This window comes from Eptesicus fuscus, chromosome 7, assembly GCF_027574615.1.
Source record: "Eptesicus fuscus isolate TK198812 chromosome 7, DD_ASM_mEF_20220401, whole genome shotgun sequence".
Taxonomy (NCBI): Eukaryota; Metazoa; Chordata; class Mammalia; order Chiroptera; family Vespertilionidae; genus Eptesicus; species Eptesicus fuscus.
Window position 1 is genome coordinate 67466823 of NC_072479.1, and position 26976 is coordinate 67493798.

Sequence of the window (26976 nt, forward strand, 5' to 3'; positions counted from 1 at the left end):
TACTTGTCTATTAGCTATCATCAACTGGTTCCTTTATACATTTACCTAGAGTAAGAATACATTTTCTCATTCAAATGTAAAGTTTCCGGGCCAGCATTAATTAAATTTTGTTGTAACCAAATACGTATACCTCAAGCATTAATCTAATGGAACTGCTTCAGGCCTTGTTCCAGATTTGATGAGAAAATACATTCCTAGTTTCGCACTCAGAACACATACTCAACCCAGAAAGAGGCATGGAGTGCATCCACCCTCTGTGCTTGTTTACTAGTAAGAGTCCAATAATGTAGGTTGAACTGTAGTATCAACTGGGGAGAAGGAGTGGGAAACACTGATTGAGAGACAAAGGAATCACAACAGCCACGGTACACAGGGAACGGAGGGGAAGTGAGGAAAGGTGAGGGACAAGTGAAGGTTTAAAAAACCATCTATCTATACAAAAGCCTAAGTGACCGTTAGACTGAACAATTGTAACAACCAGTCGACCAGTCACTATGATGCACACTGACCACCAGGGGGCAGACACTCAACACAGGAGCTTCCCCCTGGTGGTCAGTGCACTGCCACAGCCTACCTCCTGCGGCCCCTCCCCCCAGCTGGCTGGCCAACCACCTGGGGTCCCTCCCTCTGACTGGCCAGCCCCCAGATAAGCCTTGATATCGCCAGCCAGGCCGAGGATCCCCACCCATACATGAATTTGTGCACCGGGCCTCTAGTACATTTATAAACCTGTTGAAGAAGCCAGAAGTGTTTGCCTAGAAAAAAGGTCTAAAGGGAGAGCTAATAGATAATCTTATTCTAGCAGATGGTCTAGGGCAGTGGTCGGCAAACAGAGCCAAATATCAACAGTACAACGATTGAAATTTCTTTTGAGAGCCAAATTTTTTAAACTTAAACTTCTTCTAACGCCACTTCTTCAAAATAGACTCACCCAGGCCATGGTATTTTGTGGAAGAGCCACACTCAAGGGGCCAAAGAGCCGCATGTGGCTCGCAAGCCACAGTTTGCAGACCACGGGTCTAGGGGACATAGATTTGTACTTAATATAAGAAAAATATTTCTAATATTCAGAGCTATCCAACAATGTATTTGGCTGCTTCCTTAGGATGGTAAACATAAAAAAAAGAGAGAGAGAAAAAGAAAAGAAAGAAAAGAAAAAGAAAAAAAGGATAGTACCATCAGGTAGTGATGTGCTAAAAATACATTTCTACGGTTGGTTGGAAATTGGATTTGCTAACCCCTGAGGCTCAGGTCAACTCTAAGAAGAAATAACAACCACTTTAAAAGTTTTAAAATAGATATCCTTCCTTTTTGACTGGGTCTCCATATATTGCTCCCTTAAGAGGTCTGTTTTTTTAAAATAGAATTTCCGGTTTTCTTCAACTTAGGAATTGGCTTTTGATATCTGAGAAAACTGCTGATTTCAAGATCCATAGAAAACACTCTTTTGTAGCAGCCCCTGTTTCTTCACTGGTATTCCAGTGAGACACTTTCTCCTCAGTTCTGCAGGGTGTTGAGGTGCTGTGGAGCCAGACTGTTTTGGTTTGAATGAGGTGACTTTGAGCAAGTTTCCATCTCCTCATTTGTAAACAGGGATTAACCGTAGTCCCTGCTTCCCAGGATTGTAATGAGGATTGAACACACCTGTACATGCACAGCATGTAAAGCACTGCCTGACAGAGAGGAAAGTGCCCAGAGCAGTGTGGCTATCACAGCATTGATTACTGCCCACCAGTGAGTCTTCATTGTTTTAACTGTAATGGGATGTCAGTTGGCAACATCAAAATGCAGGGGCTTTCCTGACCTCTTCCAGCTGGTGTCACGTTTCACCACTCAGTGTAGGTCCTCTGCCCCAAGGAAGTTCACACTGTCCAGAGGAAGCATTAAGACAGTTATTTGCCGGTAGCCTGTTTGGCTCAGTGGATATAGAGCATCGGCCCACGAACTGAAGGGTCCCAGGTTCAATTCCTGTCAAGGGCACGTACCTCGGTGGCAGGCTGGACAGGGTGCCTGCAGGAAGCAACCAATTGATGTCTCTCTCTCTCTCTCTCTCTCTCTCTCTCTCTCTCTCTCTCATCCTTGTTTCTTTTTGTCTCTCCCCCGCCCTTCCACTCTCTCTAAAAATCAATGGGAAAATATCCTCAGGCGAGGATTAACTCCCCTCCCCCCAAAAGACAGTTATTTGGTGGGGAGACCAAGAAATTTCTCATGAACAACCTGTAAGCACCTTTCTTTCCTGCCATGTTCTCTTTTTAACCAACACCACCAATATCCCAGCTCCATCCGTGACCAAGCCAAACAGTGATGCCTCCTGCTTGAGACAGCTCTTCCATGATGTGGGCACCTGATTTCCTTGTGATGTGGCCAGTTAAAGTGATGATATAGCCGAGGAGAGGTCAATGGGGGGGGGGGGGAGGAGACATTGTAATACTTTAAACAAAAAGAACTTAAATTAAAAAATTTAAAAATAAAATAATGATGTAGAAATTGCAGTGGTTTAGGAGGAGAGGGCCTGGGTTTTTGTCACAGGTCTCCTCTTTACCTGCACATATAGATGAAATAGTGCTGTTTTTGCAGTTCTAGTTTTTAACTGTAATTAAATAGGCCCCACTAGAACATAATGACCAATGGAAGTTTACACTCTTCAGAAGAAAAGTCACTGCTAAAAAGCTGCTAGTGTATAATCGTCTCGGTGTCTGCCAGGGATTGGTCCAGGACCCCTTCAGATGCTGAAATCCGTAGATGCTAAGTCCTTATGTGAAATGGTGTAGTATTTGGGTCTGACCTACGTACATCCTGCCGTATACTTTAAATCATCTCTTTGTTATTTATAATACCTGATACAGTGTAAACACTACACAAGCAGTTGTTATACCGTATTGTTTAGGGAATAATGACAAGAAAGTCTGTACACATGTTCAGTTGTGCCTAACACATGTATCTTTATTACTTCAAATATTTTCAATCCTTGTTTGGTTGAATCCATGGATTTAGAATGCATGGATAGAAAGGGTCGACTGTGTTAGTATTACTCCACTGAGACCCACAAAATAGATGTTTATTTCACTTTCTGATGGCAGTTCATTCTGGATTTGTCATTTTTATTTCAATGCATTTGTTTTATTCATTTGTCTGTAGGTATATTTTTTTATATTGTAACTAGAGGCCTGGTGCACGAAATTCATGCATGGGGGTGGGTAGTGGGTCCCTCAGCCCGACCTGTACCCTCTCCAATCTGGGAGCCCTCAGGGGAGCCCTCTCCAATCCAGGAGCCGTGATGGCTTAGGCCCACTCCCCATGGTTCTCTGCTCTCTGCGGGGCCTGGCCGCTCCATGCTCGCTGCCCAGAGGCTCTCCGTGGCCCAGAGGCCCTCCGCAGCCGCGGCAGGACACTTGCCTTGTTGCCGCGGTGACGAAGCAAGCGTCTGACCCCGGCCACTCTGTGACCGCTTCCCAGAAGCCCTCCACGGCCAGGGCAGAATGCTTGCCTCGTTGCCACAGCAACGAGGCAAGCATTCCGCCAAGCCACTCAAGCTGCCTGCTCTCAGCAGCCACCCCCCCATATCATAACTTGCTGTGCAATGCTGTGCTTGCAGGACTGGGGGACTCTGGCGCGGCTGAGGGGACTGGGCACCGCCATCTTGTGGCTATGGGCGCCACCATCTTTGTGATGGAGTGATGGTTAATTTGCATATTACCCTTTTATTCGATAGGATAGAGCTAAGTACTAGAACACTGTTCTATTTTAAATTTCTTAAATTAGCTTAGAATTTTTAAACCCTTGATTCACTTTTGCTCCTTCTTTTGTGTTTTTATTATAACTTTTTATTATATTGGGTTAAAAATAGTAGGACAGCTTGTATCAAAATAATTTTCGAATAGGTATTCACTCTGTAAAAATAACTGCAAATAAACTATTTAGCAAAGAAACTGTTTATGCGAAGAAATATAAAACATACAGTCCAAGTCCATGAATAATTTTAAATGTAGGACATTCTGTGGTGTTCTGACTTTCAGTATTTTCAGGCTTGCGCAGAGAACTGGTCTTTCTTGTAAATATTACAAACTTAATGACAACCTCTTGATTCTTTTAATAGAAGGTTTATATCTATGTAACTTGATTGCTTATAAATAGGAAAGCTAGAAGCACTGTGCTATTTCCCCCCAGATATTTTGGTAGTGGAATATTTCTGAAAGTATCACTCACAGGCGGTCTCCACCAGAATTATCGCTGGTACTGCTTTTGAAAGGGGAGTTCTTGTGCCCTAGCCCAGATCTACAAAATTAGAATCTCTGAAGGTGGGTCTGGAGCATGTGCACTTGAACAGGCTCGCCAGGTGATACTTATGCACACAGAGTGTGCTGTATCAGAGTGGTGGGAAGGGACATAATTTTTTAAGTGTTACTAATCTAAGCCCTGTACCAGGTAGTTACTGTTACTTGTTATCTCAGGTATTTTTGAAAATGCTCTTTATCCAACACACTTCACTTCCTGTGGGAGCATGGTTAGGTAGATAATAATAACTTAGAGGGATCAGGAGGGTTAATAGATTTGATCATAACTTACTGTGCAATGAGCTATACTATGACAATAAGCATTCTTCCTTAAACCTTAATAGTTGATATCAGGAAACCTATTTCATTACATAGATCACTGAAAGCCTGGTCATTCCTTTCCTGTATCAGAAGGTCATAAAACTTTTTTTTTTTTATACTCCCTGGCTGACTTTCTGCCCTTAGGTGACCTGACAGTTTGATCAGTCTTATTCTGAATCTAATTCGCTACATCTAAGTCAATCATCATACCTAGAGAGTATTTATTTTTCAATCAGCAATTTTTGTTAATAATTTGTTTGAGGTAACTGTGTTAAAAAAACATCTAATAGTTATCAAGAAAAATGAAGCTAGAGCATGGCCCTTTTTGTTTATTCTCATCAAGGTTGGAACAGTGGACAGACATTGGAAAACTTTCTTATTTACCATCAGAAGTCTCTCAAAAATGAGCCTTTTAAGTGATATACATAATCACCATTCCCAGACCTTAAAATAAAAAACAAATATTCCACTTCCAATTATCAGTAGCAAAGAGAAATGAATACATGTGTTATAATATAATTTCTGGCATCTTAAAGTCTTCAAAGAATGCTACTTTTCTTTAATAAGAAATGCTATTTCAAGTGCTCTTAAAATATTCAGTTAATTACTTTTTAGCCTACTGATTTGGGTCTTATGATCAAATGCCATTAGAACAATTTTCTCCGCAATGCAAGAAACACTGTGAAAATCTTTTACCTTTCATAGTTCCTGACATGTGAGGCACTCAATAATGTTGGTTACACTAATGGATTTTGAGACTCTCAGCAATGAAAGCTGTGGGGTGTTTTGGTTTTTTGTTTTGTTTTGTTTTGTTTTGGTTTTTGTTGTTTTGTGTGGGTTTTTTTTTAAATCATTACCAATCTACTCCTTAACTACATGTCTCACAATGGATGTGCTAATGAGTTTTTTTGATAATTTGTTCTTAGGACAAATTTTTTTAATACAATGAAGAGAGATCAAGATATTTTTCAGAGATATGTCTTGTCAAACTCAGTCTGCTTTGGAAGAATATTGTCAGCTATTCTCTAATGCAAAACTTTTTTTTTTTTTTTTTTTTAGGTACCACCGTAGCACTCATTATTCTTGCTTTGGGATTTCTGCTGTCGGCCCAGGTTTCCCCACGCATCACTTTTAAACCAATAGCTCCGTCAGGTCAGAATGCTACTTGCACAAGATACAGGTGAGACTGTGATGATTGCCTTTCCCAAGCTAACTCTGAAAACTTGTTTGTTTGCTTTTGCTTTTCTAAAATTTGAGGGATGAGTAGAAACATGCTTATGGGGAAGGTGGAAAGTGGAAAAGTTGGTAGCAAGGGACCACCAGGAAAAGGGACAGTAGAGTACATGTAAAGATCTGAAGGTGAAAGTGTTTAAGGAAAAGTGAGTTGTTAGACACAATTTTGGTGATTTTTTTGGGGGGAGAAGTAAAAGTAGGGATTGATACAGAATCTAAGCAGGAATACTGGGAAACTATTTTGGGTCATATGTGACTCAGTGACATCTACATTTTAATCAGTAATGAAACTTTGCCATGATGTACATGTCTGTTAAAGTTGATTACCATCTGGATATTCTAACAGTCTTCACTGAGTTCCACAGGCACCCCCTCATTCATTTAAGCAGAAAAGAAAGTTCTCTCTCACTACTGGGGTTCTTCCTGAGGATTAGAAGGTGAAAAGAGAATGGTAGAAGAGAGTGAAATGTGTACTAGTGGCCAGCTACAGGTTTAAGAGCTCATTAAGTCTATTGGTGTACACACTATGTGATAAATGGATGTAGCAATGGATCAATGGTCAGATAGACTGAAGAATGCAAAAATGAAAGAATTAAAGATGAATGATTGAACAGGTCAGTTAATATATTTGGTAGCAGAGTTTCAAAGTTCTTTTTACCTCATTTTAGTGGTTGAAAAGGCTAGCAACCCCTTTGGAACAAATGGCTAGAACAAGGAAGGACCAGCTTGAAAAAACATTTCACCCTGGTCGGGTAGCCTGGTTGGTTGGAGCATTGTCCCATATACCAAAAGCTTGCAGCTTTGAATCCGTTCAGGGCACATAGCTAGGTTGTGGGTTCAATCCCAGGTTGGGGCACATGCGGGAGGCAACTGATAGATGTTTCTCTCTCACATGAATGGTTCTCTCTCTCTCTCTCTCTCTCTCTCTCTCTCTCTCCTTCTCTTCCTCTCTCCCTCTCCCCTTCTCTCTCTCTGTCTCTCTCTCCCTCTCCCTCCTTTCCCTCTTTCTCTTCCTCTTTCTCTAAAATCAATAAAAAATCCTTCAGATGAGGAATACATATATATATATATATTTATATATATATATATATATACACATACATATATATATATACACATACATACATACATACATTTCTTCAGCCTCAACTAGATGGACATAAGTCTCAAATCAATGGGTAAATTATTGTATTAATAAATTTATTAATAATGAGTAAATGGTCTATTAATTTTTAGTCAGCCAGAGAGTATTTAAAAAAGTTTTAAGAATTTCTGATACAGGAAAGAAACAACTATGTTTTTAATGATTTATAAAGTTTAAATAAAAATATGTATTTTCAAAGGATAGCTCATTGCACAGCAATTTATGATTATCAATCTATTAACCCTCCTGATCCCTCTAAGTTATTATCACCTACCAATATGTCAGTGTACAACTGGAATGAAGTGAGAAATGTTCTAGTCTTATTTTATCCTGATAAAAAAAGTGAGAAGCTATTTTTTAAAACAGGACCAATTTTTAGATGTCCTTTAGAAGTCAGCAAGTATAAAAAAACAATGATTTCTGGTGTGCCTTTTTTCAGAGTAACATACTAGTCTTTGTGGGAATTTGACAGTATGTATTTGCAGTCTGAGTGACTTTATAAAATATGTCTGCAGTCTCTGGACTGATTGTATTGTTAAATCATGTTGAGACATGTTTGTGGGACCGTAAAATGAGAAATAGTTATGCTATAAATGTAGGTGGTATGCTTTCCCCGGGAATGATCCATATATGAAAATTGAGCAAATAAAACATTTAAAAGGGAGAGTGCGCTTAATATCTATCTTAAGAACAGTTTTTCTCTGTTTTGGAAGGTAATATAGTTCTGCCTAATAAAAGTGAAATCCCTGTGCTCGTTGACTCAGCACTTCACGGGTGAAAATCTATAGACTGTAGTGATGAGTTGTGTAATTCATTCTGTCTAGATTAGACTTTAGAAGCTTGAATGCTTCAGAAACATTGGTTCTTCTTTGTTTTAATTCAATTAATACACATGGTGTAGCAGGCACTGTTGTAATTTATGGCCAAAAGTTTTGTAGGTTGGGACTCACTCAAGTCTTTGAACCCAAGAGATTGACTATCCTAAATAATTTCCATTGAGAATTTCCCCTTTTTAGAATGTTTTAGTTTTCTAATTGATGATATTTTGTTCCAAGGCCTGGTTAGATTTTTGTGAACTGAACTATTCAAGAATATCATTCAGATCTGCTTTTTAGCGGATGAAACTGCACAGAGATGAACATGGATGCAAGTTGCTATAGAATAGAAACTGTGCAGCCACCTGAATCAAAGTTGTCACCGGGTACCAACTGTGACTAGGAGAAATAACTCCAGTACATAGAGGAGTATATGGGTGAATAAGAATACACACATATGCTCCTGATATGGCTTTCAGCTCCACGTTCTCAAATTGCTGTTGTACTCTCCCTTCTTTATTCAGTTAAACATATTTTCTAATGAGAGGATTCAAACCTTTCATAACACTTCCCTCAAATTTTTTTACATTTTTACAAGTGCGATCTCAGTATATGCAAATCACTACCACAGAACTCTTCAAAGTAGACACACGTTTCCTAAAGAATACAATTATAGAATTTCAATGTACCCTTGCCCTAGGGTTTTCATCGCATCTTCTTCATTCATTGATTCAAGTGCAGATGGGTGCAATTAAAATAATTTACCGAGCACCTACTCATAGGGTTAAAATAAGGATACATTATTATATCAAAAGCACCTAAAACAGTGTGTGGGTATATAATAAGCACTCAATAAATATTATAGTCATTGCTGTTTTTAACAAAGACTATAATAGGAGATGAGATTGGGATGATGGGTAATCTTTCAGAGAAATTATCCTAAGGATGGGATGTTTGAAATGAACTCTGAAACAGGGAGAGGAACATGCCAGACAGAAGAAAAATCAGGTGCAAAGACAGTAGGAACTTGCCAAGAGCAGGGAACTGGAAGGAAGCTAATATGGTTTGAAAAGAATAAGAGAAGGCTGGTAAAATAGGCCGGTGCCAGGTTCTGTAGAAGCTCAGAGATCATCTCAGAGATTCTGATATTCAGTCTAGGAACATGATCCCCTTAAGGGGTTTTAAGCAGGGGATTGACATGATCAGAGGTCGATTTCAAACTTTTTCTCTGACCCTGGGTTGGGGTGCACAGAAGTCACAGGTTGATGGAGGGAGGGTGATGTGCAGAAACCCTATTAGCCCCTATTTTAGTTCCAGTATTTGGCATGCTGGTGATAACGTATTTGTTTCCAGTAATTCTTCCCAACTTGACCATGAGAGTCAATGTCTTAGATATTCCATGACTATAGTATTATATATGAATTGAGACGTTCTGTTTTTCAAATTTTGTTTTCTGCTTAGGGATTTCATTTAAAATTTACCTATTTTAATTTATTTTTGACCTGATGGTACAGGCTAATATGCCTTGAGGTTAATATTAATAAATATCTGTTGAATAATTCCCACAGAACTATTACAGATGAAGAGAAATATACATAAATTGGTTGAAAGGGAAAATTAGTTGAAACAAAAGCCCACATAACTTTATCATGTACCCTTATCTCCAAATAATTGTATATGTCTTTTGCTGGCACTTAAACAGCCAGAGCTGAATTTGACACCTGGATAGAAGGATGGTGGGAGATTCTTGCAGGAAGTTGGCCACTTATGTTATGGGGCCAATTCATTGAGTTCTTCATGACCTTTTTATCTCGATGGCTAGACTTCTGGCCAAGGACCTGCAAAGCCTCCTCAATGACAGCATCCCATATTCAGATCTTGTGTTTTCTACCCAGGCTATCGCAGCTGAATAAACAATTCCCCGACTTCCAGGGGAATCGTTTATAGAAAGAGCGGTGCCTCACTCGGAAGTGTAAGTACTGGGTCGTTAACTCCTGCCTTGGGAGCTTGTCGTGATTAGAGAGGACTCTCTTCACCCTTCTAAGCTTACCTTTCATTCTTTCAAGGAAGAAGTTACAAGTTTTGGGACACGGACCAAGAAACTAGTCATGGAGATAGTATACTGCAACCGTTGTTCTCTTTAGGTGTCACTCACACTGGTTCTGCCTTCCACTGACGAGGAGAGATTTCTTATTTTCCAAAAAGTGTGTCTATCTGGACCCCCACAGAGGGAGCTGAGTAGACACAGAGCAGTTGCCTATAACTCAGTGTGTTTCTTTGTGCGCAAACGAGGCAACTGCTTCCAATGGGGAAGATAGTCTGACCCTTTTATTAACCCCATGAGAAAATGATTGGCAGTGTGGTAGTCAGACGTGGGTTTATCATCTTCCTTGAGGCACATTCAGTGAGCAAGTTTCTTTTTTCTCAAAAGCAGCGATAAAAAAGACAATAATTTCTTGACACAGATTTTTCACAGGAAATGTATAGCATCTTCTATTTATTGTTCTGTGGAAAGTACATGTGAATTTTCGTCTTCTTTGGGAGCCATTGATTCTAGTCATAGTTTGTGTCATGATGCGAACAGGGCTTGAGGGAAATATGATCAGAATATCTCAGAACCATTCCAGAGACTGATTCATGTTTATTTCTCCCCCATGGAATAAGTTATTTCTCATAGAAACACTAACCCATGTGATTGAATGATCAAAAACACTGTTATGTAGCCCTGGCCGGTGTGGCGCAGTTGGTTGAGTCCTCCCATGCACTGAAAGTTGCCGGTTCGATTCCAGGTCAGGGCACATTCCTAGGCTGCGGGTTGGATCCCTGGTGCATTCGGGAGGCAACAACCGATTGATATTTCTCTCTCATCTCTCTCTCTCTCTCTCTCTCTCTCTCTCTCTCTCTCTCTCTCTCTCTCTCTCTCTCCCCCCTCTCTCTCTCTCTCTCTCCCTCTCTCCCTCTCTCTTTCCCTCTCCCTCTCCTTCCCCCTCTTCCTCTCCCTCTCCCCTCTGCCCCCCTTTCTCCCTTTCTCCCTTCTTTTTCTTTCCCTTCCTCTCTCTCTAAAATCAATTAAAAACAAGCACTGTTATTTAGCCCTGACCAGCATCGATGTTTCTTTCTCCCTCTGTCTAAGCCTATCCTCAGGTGAAGACTTAGAATACATATATATTGGATATCCCTAATAAAAGTCCTTTTCAATAAAAATTTTCAAAAAGAAAAAAAAAAGCACTATTATTTACCGAGCTACTTATTTTATACAAACTTTGTGTTTTAATAACCATCTTATGCATCTTATCCTAGCCAAAGCCACACACCCATGTTGTAGTGCTTTCTAAATCATGCCCCCCTTGTAATTGAAAACAGATTCTATAACATCTTCCCCATATTCTATTGTTCAGAGATAAAAGATATATAAGCCATTGTTCCCATCCTCAGGGAAATTTCAGTTTGTGGAAGAGAAAGATGTTTTACACAATTGCCTATAATCTGTATTTTAACCCAAGGGTAAAGAATACTATTCTTTTTTTTTTTCTTTTTTTTAATTCTTGACAGTAAAATAGATGACTCTATCATTTCTGGAAGGTAAACTTTGAAAATTTATTTTAAACTGTGGAAGGACATAATGTGTAGTGGTGATAATGTCTCAAAGCTTAGCATGTCTTAGATATTCCATATTATTAGGGAGCTGATGTCACAAATGTGTTCTTTATTCCCCTGCTTTTCAGTTGATACATGTAGTGTAACTGGCTTTTTCTCCATGTACTTTTTATTTTTTTAACTGGGGAAAAGGTAATGCTTTTTTTTAAAAAAAAGATCTTTATTGTTGAGAGTTTTACAGATGTTCCCCCTTGCCCCCCACCACCCGGTTCCTGCCCCACCCCAGGCCTTTACCACCCTGTCTGTGTCCATAGGTAATGAATATATGCATATAAGTTCTTTGGTAAATCTCTTCCTGTTCCCCCTCCTCCCGTCCCTCTGAGATTCATCAGTCTGTTCCATGTTTCCATGCCTCTGATTCTATTTTATTCATCAGTTTATTTTGTTCATTAGATTTCTTGTTCATTTATTTTGATTTTTAGATTCAATTGTTGGTATGTATTTATTGCCATTTTATTGTTCATATTTTTATCTTTTTTTCTTCTTCTTCTTCCTCATCTTAAAGAATATCCTAGTTTGGTGATGATGAACTCCTTTAGTTTTTCTTGTCTGTAAAACTCTTTGTCTGACCTTCAACTCTCAATGATAGCTTTGCTGGGTAGCATAATCTTGGTTGTAGGGCCTTGCTATTCATCACTTTGAATATTTCTTACCACTCCCTTCTGGCCTGCATAGTTTCTGTTGGGAAATCAGCTGATAGTTGACAAGGTACTCCCTTGTAAGTAACTTACTGCTTTTCTCTTGACCCTTTTAAGGTAATCTCTTTGTCTTTACCCTTTAACATTTTAATTATGATCTGTCTTGGTGTGGGCCTCTTTGGGTTCCCCTTGATTGGGACTCTCTGCACTTCCTGGACTTGTAAGTCTGTTTCTTTCACCAGGTAGGGGAAGTTTTTCTGTCATTATTTCTTCAAATAGGTTTTCAATGTCTTGCTCTCTCTCTTCTTCTGGCACCCCCATAATGTGAATGTTGGTATGCTTGAGATTGTCCCAGAGGCTCTTTACACTATTTTCATATTTTTGGATTCTTTTTGCTCTTCTGATTGGGTGTTTTTTGCTTCCTCATATTTCAATTAGTTGATTTGATTATCAAAATCCTTTACCCTACTGTTGAATCCCTGTAAATTATTCTTTATTTCAGTTAGTGTATACTTAATTTCTTACTGGTCCTTTTTCATGTCCCTTGAAGCTCTCAAGATTCTTGAGCAACCTTTTAACCATTATTTTGAACTCTGTATCCAGTAGTTTGCTTGCTTCCATTTCTTTTATTTGTGGCATGTTTATTTGTCTCCGTAATTTGGCTGCTTCCCTGGTTTATTTCTATGTGTTAGGTAGAGCTGCTGTGTCTCCTGGAATTGGTAGAGTGCCCTTGTGTAATAAGTGTCCTATAGGGCCCAGTTGCTCAGCCTTCCCAGTCACCTGAGTTAGGCACCCAAAGTATGCCCCTTATGGGCTGTGTGTACAGGCTTGTTGTAGTTGAGCCTTGATTGCTATCGGTGCCACTGAGAGGAATTGACCTGTAGGCCAATTGGCTGTGAGGACCAGCTGTGACTAAAGTAGAAGAGCTGCTGTTCAGGAGACACCTCTATGGAACAGGACTTGTTTCAGTAGGACATTGGGGCTCACTGAGTCTGCCTCTTGAGTGTGTCACTTGTAATGTGTAGAGTTATAACCTGGTATGGTCTGAAGCTATCCACGGGATGCTCTGGTTTTGGGGCCACTCAGCAGGAGCTACAGAGGGATATGCAGATGGCTGCTATTTGCTACAGGTATTGGGCTTGGAAATACCAAGCTATGAAGCAAGACAGGCTGGTGCTAGTGTTGAGTCTTGAGCATCTTATTGATAGGTTTGGGGTACACTGAATACCAGTTGCAGCTTTTTTGAGAGATTTTAGGAAAGTCTGAAGCCTGAGCCAGGACAGGCCATTCATATGTAAAAGCCGCTATAAACAGCTTGGGTGGGGCTGCAAATTGGATGAGGCAGGGTCTCAGGGAATCACCAGGGTGGAGAACAGTGTGGGCCACACTGATGGAAACTCAGATATGGCTGCCAGTGAGCTCTGCAATGGGGGAGGTCCCAGCATAGGAACAATGACCCCTGCAAGCACCCTTGTCTGGAAGAAAGCTGCCCCCAAGTTCTTGCTCCAATGCCAGACAATCCAATTCCACCCCATATGTCCCATTCCCCAAAGCTGTCATCTGGTGCTAAAGCTCAGAGGTAGTGGAACTGTGTCAGTTTGTGTGCTGGTCCTTTAAGAAGGATTGCCTGGTTCTCCAGCAGCCTCTGTGTCGTTCAGCCAAAATCCATGCTGGTTTTTACAGCCCAAAGTTATGGGGACGTCTCTTCCCAGCTCTGGAACCCTGGGCAGGGCTCTGGTGTGGGGCTTGGACCTTTTGCTTCTCACGGGAGGCCTTTGCAGCAGAAATAACCCTCCCAATTCAAAGAAAGCCACACATGGGCATCAGACCAGCCCATTTCTTGCCTACACCCCTCCTATCAGTCTTGATGCACTTTCTTTACTTCTCTAGTTGTAGGACTTCCATTAAGCCCAATTTCAGGTGGTTCTGAATGATGGTTATTTTGTATTTTAGTTGTAATTTTGATGTGATTATGGGAGGCAGCCAGAATTGGCATTTACCTATGCAGCCATCTTGGTTCTCCTCTCCATGCACTTTTATATTGGGTACTTACCGGTTTTTGTGGAAACTTTTTACTCCTTGGGAATTAACATTGATGGCTATGTCAGTTCTATGGTAATTTCATCCTAGAACATATTTTTTAATGATATAATTATCAACATCATAAAGTCATTGCCAGTAGCCCAGTTGAGAGTTAATTTCTGAAAGCTCCTTCTAATCCTTCCTTTTCTTTGATTTTGACTTTTATATTACAAATGCATACTGATTAGTCTTATCAACTCAAGAATAAAAATTGTTTCATAGGAAGAACTTATTAACATTTTCTAATTCATCCATTTTGAAATCAAAGGACATCTTTTTTTATTTAATTGGTTAGTATTTAACTTTGTGTGGCCTGATTTCTTCATTTTTATCATTTTATGATTGGTATGTGACTATGTCAAATATCTTCACAAAAGTTCAGTGTAAAATAATAAACATTTGAAATTTAAGAAAGTAATTCACCCCAAAACAACAAATGTAGGCCTATGTAATCAAATTTGGCAAGGATATGTATCATCCTAATTCATATATGCTATACAATTATGTACAGTCCTGTGGATAAACAAAGACAAATGAATCTATAAATTCTTGGCCATTAGCATCTACTAACATTGACACAGATACAAATTCTTTGTTAAATTTGTTTTCATGTGTGTGTGTGTGTATGTGTGTGTGTGTGTGTGTGTGTTGGCTTGCCATATGTGATCAGAATAAACTTCAGAACTCTCAACATGCTAAATTAATATCCCTTCTCTTCGTATTTGGGATTCCAACATGTGTGCCAAAGTGGTCTTCCACTCTTATGTCTCTTATGTGAATTGACTGGTCAGTGCAGCTGCAGAATTACAAGAGGAGTTAGACCACTGTACTTTATATATATTTATATATATTTATTATATATATATATTATATATATGTATTCTGTTTATTTTTTACTTAATACCTAGATTGTTGACAAGTATATCAGTGCAATAGAGGAACCCAGTATTTTAAAGAGCCATTCATCTAATTATGTTTTAAAGTAATAACTTCTTTTTAGCTCCTGTAACTACCCATTGCCAAATCCATTGACTCCTGGGATGTTATGGAAGGTTTCCCAAAGCTGGGCAGCGAGGAGCTGGTTGGAGTTAGACCAGAACAGGGGATGACAGTATTCCAGACAGATAGGGTAGCATGTGTACAGAAACAAGACGAACTAAATATTTCCTAGACACTGCAGATATATGATATTCTCTGGTTTCAGATACTCAGCTTCACAGAATCCATATTTTCTTACATTAAACTGTGTGCCTTCTATGCCTAATTTTTTTTTGCAGATGGCCTGAGGAGCGGTCATTTCTAACTGTCATGAAGGCACAGGCAGTAAGAGAGAAGGCCATGGAGGCGGAGGGTTCTCACACATGTGTGTGATGGGTCTCTAGCTCTGAGGTCTGAAAATGCCCCCTTCTCTTTCTCCCTTTTCCGGGCAGAGGGGGCTTGCTTACCTTCCCAGTGGTCATCCATTCCCAGGGCCTGACCTCCACTAGACAGGCGGACGTGTGGCCAGCCTCACCAGGAGTCACCTGAGTGTGTGGAGAGAGGCCACGGCCCTGTCCCGGTGGTGGCCTGTGCTGTGGTGGCTGGGAGGACAGAGGCTCTCATCTCCCAGCTCACACCCCCCACCCCCTTGTCCTAACATAGCTCTGCTCCAGGCGTCTGTCCCGGGCTGGTTCACAAGTTGAGAGAGCAGGGCTTTCCTGCCACCTTCCTTCCCTGTGGCAGAGGGGCAGATGCTCCGGAAAGAAGACCCCGGATCGATGCCCGTGGCCCCCCGGGGCGGCTCCTATGGCAGCTCCTCTGTGGGCAGATGTCTCTCGCACTCCCACACGTTGAATGTGGGGCAAATTTTGAGAAAACAGATACTGCCTACAATTCCATTAAAAAAACATGGGATGAGCTCTGTATAGAGGTAGGAGATGGCGAGAAATAAACCTAAGGAGCATGTGGGGTGTTTAAATGATAAGAAGTCATGTGTACCAGTAATAAGGATTTTGAACTCCCTCATTTAAAAACTCAGGTGAAGCTGTTAAGAAGACTGTCATCATCAGATTTGTACGTTACAAAAATGACCGTGGGCGCAGAGTGGAGAGAGTAGAAGAGCAAACCTTTAAGAGTCTAAATTGAGCCCTAAGGTGGGGGGATGGGACACGTCAGGTCTTGGTGACTAGAATGACTTATAACTGCCCAGGTTTTATGGCTTGTCTTTCCAAACAGAAATTTGTATCTGAAAGCAGGCATTATGTTTCCTCTCTTTCTTTCCTCATTTCCTCTCTGCTTACCTAGCAACTAACATCATGTCTTATGTAAGGTTTCCTAATTTAACCATGTACTGAGGCCTGATGTGTGTGTGACTGTATGTTTTCCTCTGTACCTGCAATGATTATATAAACTCATTTGGAAATCCGGTAAGAGAGTTTTCTGTCAATCTTAGGCCTGCCTCAGCTAATGGAAGGTTCTCATACAAGTCCCTTGAGGTACCCTGTAAACCACTCTCAGGCCTGCTGATAATAATCCATTTCCATCTGATGAAATCCTTTTAGCACATGTCTATTTAGTTCTGATAAAACTCCATTTGAATGAAATTATCAAGGAAGATATGGAAAGACACAAGAATCTAGAGATCTTAACTAAACTGCAGAACTAAAGTAAAATTATGCATACTATAACAAAAACAGAAGGAAAATGCCCCTGTGAGAAAATATTTCTTTAAAAAATCATCAGAACCTCAAAGTCCAACCAGGAGAAAATAAAAAGGAGGGCAATGGCCATACAATTCTGAAAGTAATTGAGGATCTGCAAGATCTTCGAAGCTTAAAGTATTAAAAGAGAAAAGCAACAAATTGAACATATTATCAGAAAAGGCTAAGGAATTTACAGATAAATGAAACTCAAATAAGCATGAATCTGTGAGACTTCAAGAAAGACAAACTTAGTAATTATCCTGTCAGAGAGAAATTGGAGCAACAGAAATTGTAACACTGGAGAAAGACGTTTCACTGCTCAGTTACCCAATAAGGAAGAGACACAAAGGAACAGTTTACCTCCTCACTCAGAGATGTACTGAGGTCAGTTAGATACAGGCATGAACACGTCAGAAAACAATTGCAAAACAAAATAACCTGGGCGAGCTGGAGCACTCGCCATCATTGTCGTTACTGAGCTCAAGTCTCACAAATGAGAGGCGGTGCCCAGCCACAGAGACGCAGCCACCCGTAGGTGGATGGCATTAGTGGACTGAGGCATTAACTCGGAGACTTTTCAGGTCGCCTTTCATGGTGTCCAAGTAACTTGAAGGAACCAGTGTGTTTGCTAAATGCCCCCTTCACCACATTGACCGAGGTGCTGGGGAAAATCAGCGTTACCAACATGCAACCATATGTACACGGACACACTGTTAGGAACTCTGTCCCACTTTCCAAATCATTCATTGGACCTACATTACTGAATACTAACCATTTACCAGGTCTTGTGCCAGCTGTTAAGGAAACAAAGCACAAGAAATAGCCCCTTGTCAGAAGTTGGCAATATCTGAGGATGGCTTGTATTTACATCTTGAACTCACACTCAAGTCTCATATCTTTAGAGAGATAATGGGACTTGAGTAGAAGCTGACATTTCCGGTGTAGTTACAAATGAGCAAAAATATTTTTTAAGCATTTGAGAAAAATATTCTTGTATCAGGAATTGGTTTTGGCATATACAGCAGACGAACCCAGAATAACTGACTTGTCTACGGCCATACCACCCTGAACGCGCCCAATCTCGTCAGAATAACTGACTTACACAAGAAAGAAGTTTCATTCTCTCTCATCTACACTAATAAAAGAGAAATATGCAAATTGACTATACCTCCGTGGCACTAGCCAATCAGGAGTGAGTATGCAAATTAACCAAACAAAGATGGCAGGTTAATTTGCATATGCAGGCACTGAGCAGCCAGGCGGGGCAGGACACCTGCTATGAGTAGGAGGGTGGGAGGTGGAGGGAGCTACAGGAGCAGCGCTCTGGCCAGAGCGAAGGCAGAAGGCGGCGGCTGGAGCGAAGGCCTGGGTCCTGGAGCCGGAGGAAAACCAGTGCCGGCAGCCAGGGGAAGGAAGGTCTATTCTTGCACGAATCTTCATGCAATGGGCCTCTAGTGTAAAATAAATTCAAAGGTAGGAACTTTGGAGCAGATGGGCTAGATTTAGTATCATCATGGATCCGGATTCCTGTCTTTCTGCTGTATCTATACTGCATCTATATTACTCTTCACAAGTTCACGAGGATGGCTGCAGGAGTCCACAATCATGTCTGCATCCGGCCAGAAGGAGATAATGTAGGAGCATTGCTTCCCAGCTGAATCAGCTCCCTGGGGGTCTTCCTGAAATCCCACACAGTACTTCCCATCATAGCCCCATGGCCATATCTAGCTGTAATGGAGACTGGGGAATATATTCTTTTATTCAGTGATTGAGAGAGGAATGGGAGACCACAGTGTTCCCAGTTAAAGGTTAGAATTCTCTTAACAAAGGAAGAAGCAAAGAATGGATATAGAGACAGACTACTAGCTGGGTTTGACCCAACAGTAGAGATAGGCAATCTGTTAGGTTGATGGAACGTGTGTGAGTGGTTCTGCTTGACAGCAGAAAGGAGGAGCTAGTTGATCAAATAGAGCCCTACCTCCTTTCATGGTTCAGTTCTTAGTGATGAGAAGTCTAAGGTGAACTTTGCAGGTGTCAAGGAATATGGCCTTCTTAAATAATTTACCTCCAGCTTTGAAAAGGAGAATCTTTAAAATCTTTTGTCCTATTTCTTTGGCCTTGTAAACCAGTTAAATAGCTGCCCTTAGTCATGTTTGTTCAATATGAGTGTGATTTGACTAAATGAGTGATTTGTTCATCTGTTCAAATGGAGTACTAGTTATGGCAGCCACCATTTATTGCATAGTCAACATTGTGCCAACCACTGTACTAAGAGCTTTATATGGATTCTCTCTTTTATCCCTCAGCACAACTGTGGTAGGTGCTGTTATTCCCCCCATTTTACCAATTGCATTGAGGCTTAAAGGAGGTTAAGTCAATTTTAGAGAATGATGTGGCTTAGCAGGCAGTAGAACTGAGCTTTACTTAAGAGCCCAGCTCTTGACCACTCTTCATTCTGAAATTTACCAATCAAGCTGTGGACACTCGTGCTGCCCAGAGCGGGTGCACTACCCTTTGGGAAGTAGGCAATAATTACTTACAATGAAAGGTGGTGGGTCTGAAAATACCTATGTTGCTGTGTTTTCAGTTATTCAGAGAAATTGAGATTGTTTTTCTAAGGAATCTTTTTTGTGAGTTGAAGTTTATTTGGGACTTGAAGAAGACTTTTTTTTTTTTTTTTTTGGCTTGTTCACTTTTATTTACCTATATTTACTCAGCTCAGAAAATTTTTTCTGTCATTTTAAGGATCATCGTAGAGCAACTTTGCTATAAAAGCACGTGTTTAACATACTGTAAAATCATTCGGAAATATTTAAAACAATTCACCACCTTGGGTTTTCTTAGAGCCGAATACTCTTAACCACATAACTTTGAAAAAATGCGTATCTGATCCAAGTTAAATTGTGGTTTTTATTTTGCTTTGTTCACTTTGGTGTTGTTTTTAAGGCCTTTGTTACACAGGTTGATGAATGTGGGAAAAGTAATATAAGACAAGAAGCAAATATAGATGAGATGCACTTACAAAGAAATACCCTTTACGCAAATTAGACTATAACCATACACTCAGAGGCGGAAATGAACACCATGAAAGCTGTTCTCTTCTTTGCCTCCTCCTCTAGTTGTGGAGATGAGTTATATATGTGGACCTGACTATTCTCCTTAAAGAGAAAAATCTATGCGCTGATACTAGTATTTTGACACCATCCCACCCAGGTATCACTTTACTGATTCCTGTTGGTTTCATCCTCCTTGAATTCTTTTGAGTGCCGTGAAATCCTGTCAGTGGGGTAGGTTCTAGTTGTCAGAGCACATTACTACATCACATAGAGGCACAGGCATCAAAGGACAGGATGCTGTCCAGGGAGATGACCTCCACGCTATCTCGCTTCATCTTTATCACACAGCACAGCTTCCAAATCAAGCATCCTTCTGTGGCTCCGGGGCTGATTGTTTCTCTCACTCTCCAAGCAAAACTACTTTGTCCTTCACATTCAAACATTTCGTTTCCTATGGAAATGGAAAAGCCCTCCAAGTAGCCGAGGAAGAACTGATAAGCAAAGCTGTGTACACCAAGATGGATTTTTTCTTTTGATTTTGTTCTCTCTGTGGGAAGCACTTTCACTCTGATAAGCACAGTGCTGGGGGTTAGAGGGTTTGATGAAAAGTATAACACAGACTTGGTCACCAAATTCCTTTCTTTGTGCTTAAGGAGATACTTGGTACCACTTAAAAATAGAACAGTCAGTTATCAAAGCAAACGAACAAAAACAGGTCCCCAAAGAGGCAATTTTAAGAAGTATTTACATAGATAGGTTAAAAAAAAAACCAACAACTATGAAGTTCTCACTTTAAAGCAACCTATTTTTTGTGTTGACATAAAGTATATTTTAAAGTCAGTGTGACTGCATTCACCAAGAACGCAGGTACTCTGTGTACATTCATATTTGAATTTGTGATTCTCCAAAGGGAAAAGTTTAATGAATTCAGAATAAAAATTGATTCCCATTCCCAAATTTATAAACTAGAAATCATTTGTAAATACTTACCAGGTGGGTTGCTTTAATATTTCTTTTTGGCCTTAAAAGTCATGGATTTCAGTGAGTGCATATTAAAAGCCAGCACAGTCTTTTCATTCAGTTGTATTTTTTAAAGCATATTTTGGTGGAGGCAGAATCCCCATAATTTTTCAAGGAAAAATTAACTACTTAAGAAAATAAGTATAATTTTCTTTCCTGGCATTTATTTTATCCTGTCAAATGACGAATGAATTTAATTTTCAAAGTCCATGAAAGACTCAGACCCAGAGTTGCATTCATACCTCACTTGCCTCTCTTCGTCCACTTGAAGGAACAATGAAATCCAAGTGCATGAAGGAACATTGAAATCCAAATGCATGACTTAGGATACAGATGTGTTTACCAGAGTTTGGTCTTTGTGGATACTGAAAACAAATGGCTTCAGTGACAGATACCTTGCTTTCTTGATGGTGCGTTTATATTTTGTATGTTAAACATAAAGGCTATCTCTTCTGAAATGGATACCCTGAATTGCTTTTAAACTTTTATTTTCTAACTAGGGGCCTGGTGCACATAATTCGTGCACTGGGGAGGGGTCCCTCAGCCCAGCCTGCCCCCTGTCACATACTGGGAGCCCTCAGGGGATGTCATACTGATGGCTTAGGCCCGCTCCCCATTGGGAGCGTACCTAAGCCGCAGTCTGGCCTCCCTTTGCGGGAGACGACCGGGCTGATCAGGGGAAGGCGCCAGCCCCATCACCCTGGTGCTGCAGCCGCCAAGGTATTTTCATCAACACGGAGTCCAGTCCCTTCACCCTGAAAAAATGACAACTTTCTTTAAGCATTTTCAAGATGTGTCTTTCATAGGATATGACATTTCTTTCTTTCTTTTTCTTTTTATCCTCACCTGAGAATATGTTTCCATTGATTTTTTCCCCTTCCCTCCGATCCCAGGCTCGGCCCCTTCCCAAGCCTAAAGCCTCTGCCCCAGGTTAGGCTTGGGAAGTGGTTTCCCCCCAGCACCTCCAATCGTAGGCTCGGCCCCTTCCGAAGCCTAAAGCCTCCGTCCCTTAGTGCAGTGCTCAATTTAAACTTTGTTGTTACTGTGATCCAAACTGTCTACCTACCCTGTGTCTTGGCATATCAGAAAGTTCTCACTATGTAGAAGTTAGTGTTAGGAGCACTATACAGAAATCGGCAACTCATGTCAGGTAATGTGATTAGCCAAATGCATATTGCAGGAGTGTGTGTTCTACAGCTTTTTTAGGGACACATCGGTGTTTATACTAGTACAGGCACAGAGACATAAAATAAGGCTTATATAAAAGAGTTTTCTGATGGTGATGATGAGCCCCAAACAAAACTATGTCCATGCATTATTTTTATTTATTATTATTTTTGGTAAAGCTCTGTGACTTACATATAAATTGTTGTCCAGTTGGTGTGGCTGAGTGGTTGACCTATGAACCAGGAAGTCACAGTTCGATTTCTGGTCAGGGAACTTGCCCGGGTTGCGGCCTCGATCCCCAGTAGGGGATGTGCAGGAGGCAGCCCATCAATGATTCTCTCTCATCATTGATATTTCTATCTCTCTCCCCTCTCTCTTCCTCTCTGAAATCAATAAAAATATATTTTTTAAAAATTATGTCAACAGTGAGGCTTGTGGTAAAACTCACCCTCCAAAATCCTCTTCATGTCTACAACTACTAATGGATTTGGTCTATTGGTAAAACTAAAAATTCCAGTTCTAATATTTATTTCCTGTCTCTTCATCAATGAATAATATATACTACACCAAAGAAGATCAATTACTGTTGTTCTTCTTAGAAGGTGGTATGTTGCATACTAATTGTTTTGTATTTGGGTGCCTATGTTTTGATTTTAAAATTGTATTATAAATCTGATTTTAATCTCAATTATTTGACTGAAAAGATTGTATATAAATGCGTGTATATCTATAATATACATTTACTTGCCTAAATACACGTCTACATATATCAACATATGCATGAACATATCATCCTGTATTTGCAAAGTTGGAATTGAGGTTTTGTTTTTAACAATGTTGATCAAAGGTCCATGTGGTATAATATGAAAACACTTAGCCTTGTTGATGGTGACAGGCTTGGCAGAGAGAGCTCTATTCTCCCTCCCCTTTAGAGAAACAAACTAAGAATTTATTTAAAAAGGATTAGACAATGCGTTACTAGAAATTAGAGCCTAAAATACCAGTAAATGTTAAAAAAATAGAAACCTATTCTGACAAATAGGCTAAATTTGCCCTATGTAATAGGGCCAAAGAGCAAAAGCCTATGATTGCTTTTAGTGTGCATGCCTCGCTGCCATGAATTATTTTTTGCCTCTAACTCAGGAATCCATTATATTTTTAGCCTCAGTTTCTAAGGGGAAGAGATGAGAAATATGACTATGTTCCAGATGGCTTCAGACAGTTGTGTATGGGTTTGATCGGAAAGCCATGAATTCTATGGAACAATTCACAGTTTAATTCAAGCCTTAATTCTTTGATCTCATTGGACCAAAATGTGGGGAACATTAGTGGAACAATAGAAAGAACTACCAAACCTGCTGTCTATATAACTGATGTTCATCTCTTTTTTTATTCAGCAGGTATATATTGAACACGTATCTATCAGGCAACATGGAAATCACTGGGAATAAAAGATGTACTAGTGATGCATCTAATTGTGCTGGGGTCAGGAAGTTTCACGGAGGAGCTGATGTCATATATGAGTCTTGAAGCAAATGGGTAGGGAAACAACGGTGGGAAGTAATAATCCAGAGTAAACAATAGGAGGGGAAACATCAAAGCTGGTCATATGCTGAATCCTGTAGTTTGTATGGCCTGGCTGGAGCCCAGGCACCTGGGAAGAAATGGCAAGAAATGATGGACAAGATGAAAGGGGGCGAGATTGTGTCTTAATAAGGGGCCGGATCTTCACCCTGCAGGCCATGGAACACTATTGCAGGATTTAAATGGGAGAGAGGTCTGATCAAGTTTAGCTTTAAGGAAATATAGAGGATGGAGGGGAGGGAGTCTAGAAGCAGGAGGACTCATCAGAAGACTGTTGGGAGAGTTCAGGTGAGAGATGGCAAGTTCAAGTCAGAGTTCAGGTGAAAAAACGGATAAGAATAGTGAGTAGAGGAGCTACCCATACTTTGAGATAGACTTGCTGCTGTTGTGCTATTTAAACATGAGTGATCTCACATGCACAGGTCTTCAAATTGTGAGACACAAAAGAACAGCAGGTTTGACAGGAAAGCCAAAGATTGAGCTTTAGCTGTGTTGAGTGTGAGGTGCTGGTGAAACATCCAGAAAATGGGGCCGCTGGAAATACGGGTCTGGCCCTTATGGAAGAGAAACAAACTGGAGAAACGGGTCACGCAGTCTCAGTGTATGGATGATAGTGAGGGTCACGTGAGGTCAGTGTTTGCCATAAAAGTGTACAGAGTAATGAAAGGTTTCCCAGAACAGAACCAAAGGAGAAAGAACCAAGTGGAGAAAGAAAACCATAAGATGCGGCCAGTGGAGAGAGCATAGAGGAAGTAGTGTCAAGGGGTGAGAAACTTTCAGCAGAGAGGAAAACATTTTAGGGAATTTCATCACAGAACGATAAACTAAGATTCGGAAAGAAGAGTGCCCAGAGTTAACAAGGAGAAGATCCCGACGGTCTCTTGTGAGAGCAGCTTCAGGGGAGTGGTGAGGCATGACTTGCTTCATGAAATCAGAGCCAATAGATCCCCTGCTTTAAAAAATACATACATATATATATATATATATATATATATATATATATATATTATATATATTATTGATTTCAGAAAAGAAGGGAGAGATATAAACATCAGTGATGAGAATCATTGATAGGCTACCTCCTGCACTCCCCACACTGGGGATTGAGCCCGCAACCCAGGCATGTGCCCTGACTGGTCATCAAACTGGGACCTCCTGGTTCATAGGTTGATGCTCAACCACTGAGCCATGCCAGTAGGTGATCCTCTACTTTTTAATTTCCAACCACTTCAGTTCTCCAGAATTTTTGTTTGTTTTTAATTATCACGAGTTCTCTATTTACACAGTCCAGATGGGGAGAGGGAGTCACCTGCCGTCTACACTCTGGCTGAGAGAGAGGGCAGGTGTCCTGGTGTTCTGTGCAGTGCTCGTGTAGAGATAGGGTCCATAGACAGCAACAAGCAAGGCCGGCGGTCCCCCAGGAAGGGCGTCCTCTGGTGAACTGGATTCCAAGTCACCTGCTGCAAGCAGCAGGGACAGTCAGGAGTGAGGAGGGGGCAGTAAAGAGGAGGGGAGTTTGGAAGAGCCGTCACAGGAAACAGTGGCATCATTGATGCAGAAGGAATGTGTGAGTGAACACAGGTACCCACAGAGAATGGACGTGAACCTGTGGCCACGTTCTATAAAGCGGAGGCTCTATTGGCTCTGATTTCCTAAGGCCAGTCATGCCTCACCACTCCAGTGCACGGATCATCCTGACCTGCGCTGGCCACCACCGATTTTCTGAAATTCAGGCCATAGCAGAGACAGGCACTTTAAAGGCCACACACTGTTCATGATGCTCCATGTCATTAGATTTAATGAGACACACTTAAAAACAAGTGGACCGCTTTCTAGAGAGCCGAGTTCATACTCGACTTCACAGAGTAGAGATTAAAAAGGTTCTGAATTAACCCAAATCAATGCTTAAAGGATTTTCTCAGGAGAAAGAAGAAGGCACATTCGGTTGAGGTCCTGGGTGCCACGTGAAACATGTAAACGATCGATTAAAGGAAAACAGGCCCTCCTTCCTCGGCCTTAGGCACTAAGCTGCCTTTTGTTCTCTCCTTTTTTACTTTAATTGGAAGCATTTTAAAGTTCTTGAACCAGTTCTTTTTCTTAATATGGAAATACTTATTTTTCTCTCTTTTTAAAAAGAAAAGACGGAGATTGAAAAGTTAAATCTTCCCTCCCTTCAGCCAGCAAGTTGGCTTAGTTCTGATTGTAGTTACGGGTCTGGATGAGGTATTTTCACGTCCCCTGTTAGGGTTTCTAGATGCTGTGCATTCAGTTCCCCCAGCAGTTTCACCCCATAGAAGAGCAGCAGCGTTGGCTGTATAATCTCCCCCAGGGAAGTATCCACATCGGAGAACAGTATTGTAGATCCTGGGCACAGTTACGTACCACAGATTCTCTCCACATATTGTAATGTCCTTGTACTGAGATTCTGCAGGATGTGATTTAAGAGAGGGCCCTCTCCTTCTGGTTGGGCTTTAAGGAAATTGTCCCGTGCAGCTGGCGTTTCTGAAAATGAATTATCAAAATCACTGAGCAGTTCCATTTGGGTTGTGGATGGAATGTTTACAAATGGAAGCTTTAGCCTCTAGCAATTTAAAACTCTAGCTCAATCTCAAGGACCCTTGACACTGAGTTTTACCTTCTTCTTATTTCATCCTAAAAATGACTCAGCTATTCACCCCACCAACTCCCTTTCTTTAAAAGGGCAAAACAAAACAGGCTAATGAACCTATAGTAATGCCTTGATTATAGGGCTGATGTACTTCTGTGATAAACTTGTCCTGGGGAATCTAGCCTACCATGGGTGCTGCAGAGAGGGAGCTGGTACGTGTGCCTTTTCTCTTGGGTCCTCGTAGTCTGTTTTGCTAGCCAGTCAGTAAAGAACACTGTAACCTTTGCAATAGAGCTGTGCACAGAGCAAGGAGGAGGGCATCTCATCCCTGTTCTACATATTGATTCGTTTGAAATGTAAAATAGTTTGTATTAATAGGGTAGAATCCCCATTTTATGTAATTCTTTCAGCAATTCCTTTTATAAAGCCTAGTGCCTTTGTAAATACCTTCTTAATTTCTGTTGTAAATTTCTAGTTTCTTAAAATAGGGCACACCAATCGTTTCTGCCCTTGAAGTAAGAGTAATATTTGTAAGATGTTACAACGTTATAATATGCTTTACAGTTAGTGTTTGTGGGAATTTAGAGTTAGAGTGCATACATTTCTGTCATTCCCTTCATGCAGCTTCTGGCAACCAGTGGGTTCCCCGGGATCATGGGTGGAAAACTTGAAGTCCAGAAACTGGGACTCACCCCA

At 40.7% G+C, this 26976-nt stretch overlaps 1 protein-coding gene across 1 annotated transcript in view; it reads left to right on the plus strand.

The window, feature by feature from the left end:
- Nucleotides 1-26976, plus strand: part of SLC2A13 (solute carrier family 2 member 13) — a 288312-nt gene that overhangs the window by 197561 nt on the left and 63775 nt on the right. The window contains exon 6 of the mRNA XM_008140555.3: nucleotides 5655-5775. Coding sequence (XP_008138777.2) covers nucleotides 5655-5775 — 121 coding nt within the window. The remainder of the gene's footprint in view (nucleotides 1-5654; nucleotides 5776-26976) is intronic.